This window comes from Anopheles cruzii, unplaced genomic scaffold, assembly GCF_943734635.1.
Source record: "Anopheles cruzii unplaced genomic scaffold, idAnoCruzAS_RS32_06 scaffold00830_ctg1, whole genome shotgun sequence".
NCBI classification, from domain to species: domain Eukaryota; kingdom Metazoa; phylum Arthropoda; class Insecta; order Diptera; family Culicidae; genus Anopheles; species Anopheles cruzii.
The window spans coordinates 1-8,548 of NW_026454417.1; the positions used below are offsets into that span (position 1 = coordinate 1).

The 8,548-nt window shown below is 49.8% G+C and overlaps 1 protein-coding gene across 1 annotated transcript; it reads left to right on the forward strand.

Annotated features, from left to right (window-relative positions):
* Positions 1 to 3: 3 nt before the first annotated feature.
* On the forward strand, positions 4 to 8,540 carry LOC128276270 (uncharacterized; the record flags this gene model as incomplete). Its single annotated transcript, XM_053014738.1, has 4 exons — positions 4 to 1,057; positions 4,133 to 5,471; positions 7,024 to 7,095; positions 7,166 to 8,540. Coding segments are annotated over 4 exons (3,840 nt in total), but the record flags the coding sequence as incomplete, so codon positions are not given.
* Between the last annotated feature and the right edge of the window lie 8 nt (positions 8,541 to 8,548).

The window sequence follows — 8,548 nt, forward strand, 5'->3', positions numbered from 1 at the left end:
CTGGAGATCCTTTCGCTGTACAACAACACGATCAAGCAGCTGGACGAACACGCCTTCGACGGGCTCGGCCATCTGCGGTTGCTGTACATGGACGAGAACCAGATCGAGAAGCTGCCGGAGGGGCTGTTCTCGGGCCTGGAGGAGCTCCAGATACTGGAGCTGCAGCACAATCGCATCAAGGAGATCGGCGACGATCAGTTCGTGCTGTGCCCGATGTTGCGCGAGCTCAACCTGAGCGCCAACATGGTCAGCACGTTCAACATGACGCAGCTCGCGTCGCTGAACAAGCTCGAAACGCTGGACATTGCCCGCAACTACCTGGACGAGGTGTTCATCACGAAGTACGTGCGAACGCTGAACGCCCAGGAGAACCAGATCAGTCGCATCGTCATGGACCAGGGTGACTTCTTCCAGTTGACGCACCTCAACCTCTCGCGCAACAACATCGCCAACATCAACAACATCTTCAAGCTGCGCAATCTGATCGAGCTGGACGTTTCGTACAACGAGCTGGTGACGCTCGACTTTGTCATCTTTGCGTTCATGAAGAACCTGAAGGACATCAAGCTGAACAACAATCGGCTGTGGATCCTCGACAACGGTATCCCGTCGCCGGCCAAGTCGCTGCGCAGCCTGAACCTGGCGCACAACAAGTTTCTGTACCTGGACCTGGCCGTCCTCGAGACGTTTCCCGCCCTGGAGTACATCTATCTGCACGGGAACGATCTGATCGACATGACGCTCGAGGAGATCGAGCAGCACTTCCCATACCTGACGCTCGTTTCGTGTGACAACAACGACTGGGATTGCATCAACTTGATGCACATCGTCACGCTGCTCGAACGGGCGTACATCAAGTGGTCGAACGGGAACCGGAACTGCACCCGGCCCGAGCAGCACCGGCTCATCTGCTGCACCACGGCCGAGCACCATCTGCGCGAGAAGATCGTCCGGTTGACGCGCGAGATCTACCGGTCGCGCAAGATGATCAAGCAGCTCATCATGGAGAACGCCGAGCTAAGGAGCGAGGTCGAGATGCAGTACCTGCCCGGTGACGGTTCCTAGGCACGACGGTAATCGGGCGTTCTGTTAGACAAGGAAGAATAGGATAAGGGTTCTCAATAAATTTGTATTTAAAGTGCTTGCTTTCGATGCACTTTGGAAAAAGGAACATAGGAAAGGTAATAATATTGTTTAGTAAGAATTGAAATACCTTGATTCGATTTCGATTTTTCCCACGAACGTCAATGCTATGATTTTAAAGCCATGTCCATTTACTACTTTAAGGCCTGTCCATTTAAATTGCGTTTACAAATGATGCGAACTGTGAACATCAGCGCCCAAACGATTATTCCAGATGAGCTGATGAGGCTACTTTCATAATGCTTTTGGGTATGCAAATGATTCGCTGGCGTCGGCCGATCAGTTAAAATCGGCTCTCTCCACTTTTACGGACACCTTTTTCTTTCTCATTCTCAATTAAGGTCGCCACCGATTGGTCGGCCGATTAAATCACTCGGCAGCCGCCGCCGCCGCGCGATCAATATTTGTTGCCATTAAAATCGAAACGGACGTAACAACTCCATTAAACACCTCGACGTCGGCTGGCGGACTGACCGTGGGGAAGGTTTCTCCGAATTAGGTTCGCCAAAAGCATCGCCAGCATGATGTAACCAGCCGGGTAACCAGAAAGCACATCGAACGATGATGGACCGATGATCGGCGGGCGGATTTCCGAAATTCCGGATCACGCGAGGAGGGAGAGTGAAAGTGTCAACAGTGGGGCGCACCAGAAGCGTCCATTCGCGCTGGGAGCCCGCGTTAATGACGTGCGGTTGATGACATCGTGGCTGGAGGATCCAACGATCGATGATCGATGACCGAACCGGCCCACAGCATCGGACAAACCTTTTCCGGTGTCAATCACTTCACGCGGAAGGTTTGCTGATGGTTGATGGCAGAGATCCGATCGTTAACCCTTCGATTGAAGGATCGTCCAAAGGAAGGTGAAATAAGTTCTGTGTGTTTGATAAAGAAAAAGGAGCTTCAATGCTCTTTGCTGCCATTAAGGCACGATAAAACGTAACTAAATTACTAGCTCCAATTTTATTTATTTGCATACATAAAATGCATTTCAAATTATTTTAAATTTCTTGTAAAACTATACTATACTAGCTGTTCCCGGCGCGCGCGGCGGCGTTTCAGAGGACTTCTTGGTGACGTATCCGATCAGCTTCCCTTTTCGCTACCCGTTACTCCTACTTTTCAGACGATCAGGCTTCCCGGTGACTTATTCGTTCAGTTTTCCTTCCCACCTTACGTTACACCTCCGTTTCCCGGTGACGTATCCGATCGGCTTCCGTTTTCGCTTCCCGTTGGATACATGTCAAAACACGCACCATCTGAGTTTTGCTCAAATTGCTTGAAAATTATTCAAGCTTTGCTAATGTATGGGAGCCCCCCTTCGATTTGCTCGAAAACGTTTGTATGGAACGTTACGTTTGTATGGGAGCACCCGCTCCCCGGAGGTGTGGGAGGGTCAAACATTTCTATTCACAATCCGAGGTCACCAAACTACGCTGTGCAAAATTTCAAGCGGATTGGTTCAGTAGTTTTGGAGAAAATGCGGTACAGACAGACAGACAGACAAACAACCATTTTTATATGTATAGAAGAGGATAGAAGAATACTAGATCTGGTCAGTAAAGGCAATTGAGGTCATGTGTGGTCGTTATGTAGCTCACATAAATGCTACATTTCAAATCGCTTGTGAACCGAACGCAGCAAAACTACAATTTGAAACATTTTGTAAATTTTGACCCTTACAGTCTGGCATCTTCTTAAATTGTGTGAATCGAAAATGTCTAGGATCGAAACTAGTCGTGCTATTTTATTTGTCAATTTCCTAAGATTCTTAAAATCTTTGATGGTGACTAACGATATTCATGCATGAGGCAGCCATGACTGTCAATGTATGGCACGTAGCGCCATCCGTTTGAATGTTTCAGTCCAAGTTTTCAGCTTCAATTTAGCCGAAGAAACAGTCAACCAATATTTCTCGGCAGCGTACTCCATCGGTTACGGCGGCTCTTTATCCATAAAAATGGGCCGCCCAATCAAAGTAGCCATACCAAAGCGTCACTCGTTTATGAGTGCATTGGCTTCTCTTGCACGACGTACGTGTTTTCCGAGACCTAGGTATGACAATTTGGCTTATTAACTTACCTTTTGCAATGAGCTTTCCAAATTTCGTAAATAAATATAATATTCCAATATTTCCCAATTACAAGCAAGCGTATAGCCTTCGTTTTTGTAAATGTCACAATTTTTACTAAATATTTATAACTTCCAGAATGGAGTTCAATGTTTTAAAAGTCAAATAATCCGTAGGTTTAAATCCAAACAGTGTCTTGATTCGTGTTTGCCACTAAAAAGGCCGTAGAAAACTCTAATCTGCGTACAGAGAAGAATGTGGTAATGCTGCATTCGGCTTAGTGATCGGAAAGTCCATCGGAAATGCCAAATCTCATGACCACGCCCTGGAAGATGAATCATTATCGCCCACTGTTTTAAAATTTTAAGGCAAATATTATCAAGGTTTGAAGAATGTATTATCAAAATATGAACAAAGTCTATCGATACTACCGACGTCTAATTAGTTTTTTACGCAATCGGATTGTTTATACTATCACTGTCAGAACGGATTACTTAATACACCGGAGGTTATCGCAGCCGTTCAGAAGCCTCAACGTGGAGCCGCTTCTTTATTCTTGCTCAATTCTTCGGAAAAGTGTTGATCGATCAGACCCGAAAATGTTGAAAACTCTCTCTCTCTGGGCCTCTCTCGATCTCTCTACGCTATCTTCAATCCGGTGCTCGCCACCGAAGGGTTTACGCGAACGCGACCGGGTAAGGTGAGGCGCACCGAATCGGCGTGTTTCTCGCCTCATTACAGCGCGGCCAGCCGGCCCGCCGCCCAACAAATACCCCAATTCACGCGGTTCCAACGCGGATAATGGGCGCAGTTGTCGCTGAGGCTTTCGCTTTTTTATGATTGATTTTTTCACACGCTCTCGGGCTGTAAGTAGGCTGTCCCCACCCGGATTTTGGCGCCCGGCCCCCGCCTCAAAAGTGCGGCGTGGCCACGGGTCTCCGGCACCACTCGACCGGCCGGCCGGACAGTTTTCGCTGAACCATTGCCACGGACGGAGAGTTTGCCATGTGCGACGACCCGGACGACGCATTCGAACGCTTCCCGTGAGACGCTTCCCGAGTGAGTGGTGTAGAGTGACGATGGTGACCAGGGAAGGTGGTGGAGTGCTGTGGCTGGCCGTTTTCGCACTGAAGCTATCGCTCGGCCCGGCCGGTGCTGAGATTGTGATCTGCAACTACGAACAGTTCCAGCTCTTCGACAGCATGTACCGGCCCCGGACGGACCACTTCTGCGTGTTCTCGGACGTGTACCTCGGCCAGGACGTGCGCGGGGCCGACTTTCTGGCCAGCAGCCTCGACTACAAGCGCGTCGCGTTCACAAACTCCAAGTTCGCGCAGGTACCGCCGTCACTGTTCAAGAACTTCGACGACATCCGCGAGCTGTACGTACGCCGGTGTTCCGTCGAGACGCTCAAAGTGACGCGCCAGCTGGAGAAGGTGTTCGCCGGCAGCAACCGGATCGTGTCGGTCCAGCTCGATGGCAACAGCTCCAACAGCCTGCGGGAGCTGTATCTGGACGGGAACCGGCTGCGGGGGTTGTCCAACCTGACGCACCTGCCCAACCTGGAGGTGCTGGTGCTCGAGAACAACCCGCTGCTGGGTGACGTGGACTTTGCGCAATTCGCTCGCATGGAGCACCTGTGGAAGCTGGATCTCGAGCGGATCGGCATGCGCACGGTCCGGAACGGGCTGCAGCGCCCTCTGGAGGCGCTACGGAGGCTCGATCTGTCCAACAACGAGCTGACGTATGTGCACGTCCGCATGTTCCGGACGTTCCCCCGGCTGGAGCACCTGTGGCTGCACGGGAACCAGCTGTACTTTCTCGAGGCGGACCAGCTCCCGGCCGCGATGCCGGCGGTGCGGAGCATCGTCATCGACGACAACTACTGGGGCTGCGGACATCTGGCCGTGCTGGGGAAGCAGCTCCGCGACCGGGGCATCATTATCCGGCACGGCGAGTGCCGGACCCGGGCCGTCCATCGGGTCTGCTGCTCGGACGTGACCGACGTCGTCGACTTTCGGTACATCATCGAGATGGGCATAAGGCGCGAGGAGCGTCTGGTGCAGGACATGAGCGAACTGCGGACCGTGGCCGGGTTGCTGCGGCAAGATCTGGAGCAACTGCGCCACCAGCTGGCCGCGATGAACCTCACGGAGCCGGCGGTGGAAGTCACCACCAGCCAGGAGTCGGCCGAGTCGAGCGGTTTGAGCGTTTCGGCCGAGGAGGACTACGAGGACGAGGACGATCGTAAGGGCATGTGAGTCGGCGAGTAGAGGTGCCTAGGAGTGTGTGGCCAATGAAAGTGTGTAATTTATTAGTATTTATTCGATAGCTCGGTAGGTGAAACAATAAAGTGCTCTGTGAGTATGTTAGGTAAACTTTCTAAAATGACCAAACGTTTCAAGAGAATCATCTTTCAATCGCTTGACGTGCTTGGGGGGAGGGGTAAAAAGGGGATTTCTGAGTTTAAACCTGGTCGTAGTAGCCTTCAAGACGATCCATGTCAAAAACGTCAAAAAACAGGCACAACATCGGAAATCGTAGAAAAAATACAGGATATTGTATTGGAAAATCGTCGAATGGCTAAAAGAGATTTAGTACAAAGCCTAGGCATTTCATTGGGCACCATAACCAATATTTTCATTGAAGTCTCTGTTTCTGTTTGGAAAATGGGTGCTGCATTCGCTAAAAATGGAACAAAAACGCATTCGAATGCAACTTTCTCTGCAACATTTAGCGTGTTTTCGATAGGATAAGGGGGATTTTGTGCATTGAATCATCACTGTGGATGAGACTTGGGTCTATCACTATGATCCTAAATCAAAACAAGAGGCTAAAGAGTGGTGTGAACCTGGTTCTTCGGGTCCGAAACGAGTTCGTGTTCAGAAATCGCCCAAAAAGGTGTTAGCATCAGTTTTGTTGGATGCAAATCACATTTTGTTACCGGATTACTTGCAAACTGGTAAAACAATAAATTTCGAATATTGTTGTAATATTTTAGACCAGCTGGAATAGAAAATTTGTGTAAAAAGACCTGGTTTGAAGAAGAAAAACATCCTCTATCATCAAGGCAATGCACCATGTTACAAAAGCATTTTGAAAATGGCGACAATCCATGAAATAAAGTGCGAATTGTTGGAGCGTCCACCGTATTCACTAGATTTGGGCCCTGCCGACGTCCATCTGTTTTCAGATGAAAAAAAATCGTGCGTGGAAAGCATTTTCATCAAATGATGACGTCATAAAATCTGTGAAAAATACTGTGACATGTTGATACTAAATGGTTTGTAAAAAAAAATTAAACGACCGATTGAAATGAAACTTCACATACGTTCTTATGAAGAGTGTACCAATATTTTTATTTTTTTATTTTAGAGATTTTGAATAATGTACCAATATGACAAAAAAAATTAAGCTCGTAGCAGCGCCCTATGGTATCGAACGTCAAAACTTAACGACCACTCTAGTAGCTGAGGCATTTTGCAGGAAATCCCCGCACAATCGCCCTGTGCGCAGCGAACCTCGAAATGTTTTTACTTTTTCGAACGATCGCTTGCGGAGCGCTTATCGCCATCGCCGCTTCCCAAACATTGCACACTCACCAAGATGGCTGATGAAGGCTATCAGGAGTACACTCTACAGGTGACGGACATAACCAAGCTCACTAATCAACAGCAGTTGCCGATGTGGTGGTACAATCCCATCAATTCCTTTGACTTTAGATGCGCTTATCGTTGGGAAGCCCCAGGGCGAGATGTCGAACAGAGAGAGTGCGTCGGTTCGCGACTCGATCCCGTACGTTGGATCAGTTTCTACTTTCCGATCGTGCAAAGTGGTTCAATTCCTGCAAGCATGGCGCCGCTAGGCATCTTTCTGCTGAGGTAGTGCGCAGTGTGTGATAAGCACGTTACTCCTGTCTTACTCTAACGCTTGATTTCGTTTTATCGGTAGTATATTCTTGGCCGGATCACCGACCGTCGTCGAGTGTCAGTACGGCTCAGCCGGTAGATATCAGCAGCCACAGCCCGCTCAAACAGACTATGCTGCATGGTATCAGCGATACTTCTGCATGGAGAGTACTGAGAACTATGATTGTATATTTAAAAACGTCCACACCGCACGTCCCTACCAATCGAGTGCACCATCGTACGCCTTCGGCAGTGGCAACGTTTCCTCAACGCACCTCAAGCTGGCTTTCCGCGATTCAACGCTCCGTTTCTTGCCCAAAGCACTGCTGGATTCGTTCCCTTACGTAGAGGTGCTGAATTTGGAGAGCTTGCAGATGGATTCCATCGAGCAGAGAGCCTTCCGGCAGGGCTTACATCTCAGGGAACTGTTCATGAACCACAACCATCTCACGGCGCTGGATGCGGGAGTTTTCAATCATTTGAGCTCGCTCCAGATGCTCGTGATGGACAGAAACGAGCTTGCGCAACTGCCAGCGGGCGTGTTCGATTATCTGGCCAACCTTACCGTGCTCTCGATGTCGAACAATAAGCTGCTTCGCATCGAGGACGCCACCTTCCAGTATGTGCGAGCTCTGGAGTACCTGAACGTGTCGAGCAACCAGATCGAATACTTCAATCCCAGCCGGATCGTGAACGCGTCTGATATCGACGTTAGCTTCAACTTGCTGACCCAACTAGAGATCCCGGCAAGGCTGACGTCACTGTACGCGCAGAATAATCGCATCCAAACGATTCTAGGACAGAGCGGAATGCTCGAGGAACTCCAGTTGTCACACAACAATCTGTCGGGTCTGGAGTGGCTGCCACGGTTTCCGGGCCTCCATCAGCTCGATGTGTCGCACAACGAGCTGGAGGAGGTGAAAGCGATCCACTTTAAGGGCCTCAAGAAGCTGCAGACTCTTCTGCTGAACAACAACCGCTTGTTTACGCTGGACGTCAACTCGGACTCGCTGCAAAAGCTAAAGGTACTCGATCTGTCCCACAACCAGCTGGTATATGTGCTGAAAAATGGACCACTGTTCAGCAAGCTGCAAGAACTGTACCTTCACCACAACGCCATTGTGTCGTTGAAGCTGACCGCTGGTCATGGCATAAGGAACATCAGTTTGACCCGCAACGATTGGGATTGCAAAAATCTCCGTGAGCTGCTACCGGTTCTATCGGACACGACGGTCAGCGCCGATGAGGAGGGCTACTGCAAACCCCAGTACATCTCCGAGCATGTACAAGGTGTCCAGATTTGCTGCAAAGAGAGCAACGCGCCCTACCTAGACCGGCTTATGGAACAGATTCGACTGACCAGTGTGTTTGAGAAGAATACGCGGACGAACAATCGGTGCACCGTTGAGAGCGGTCTGGTGAACAT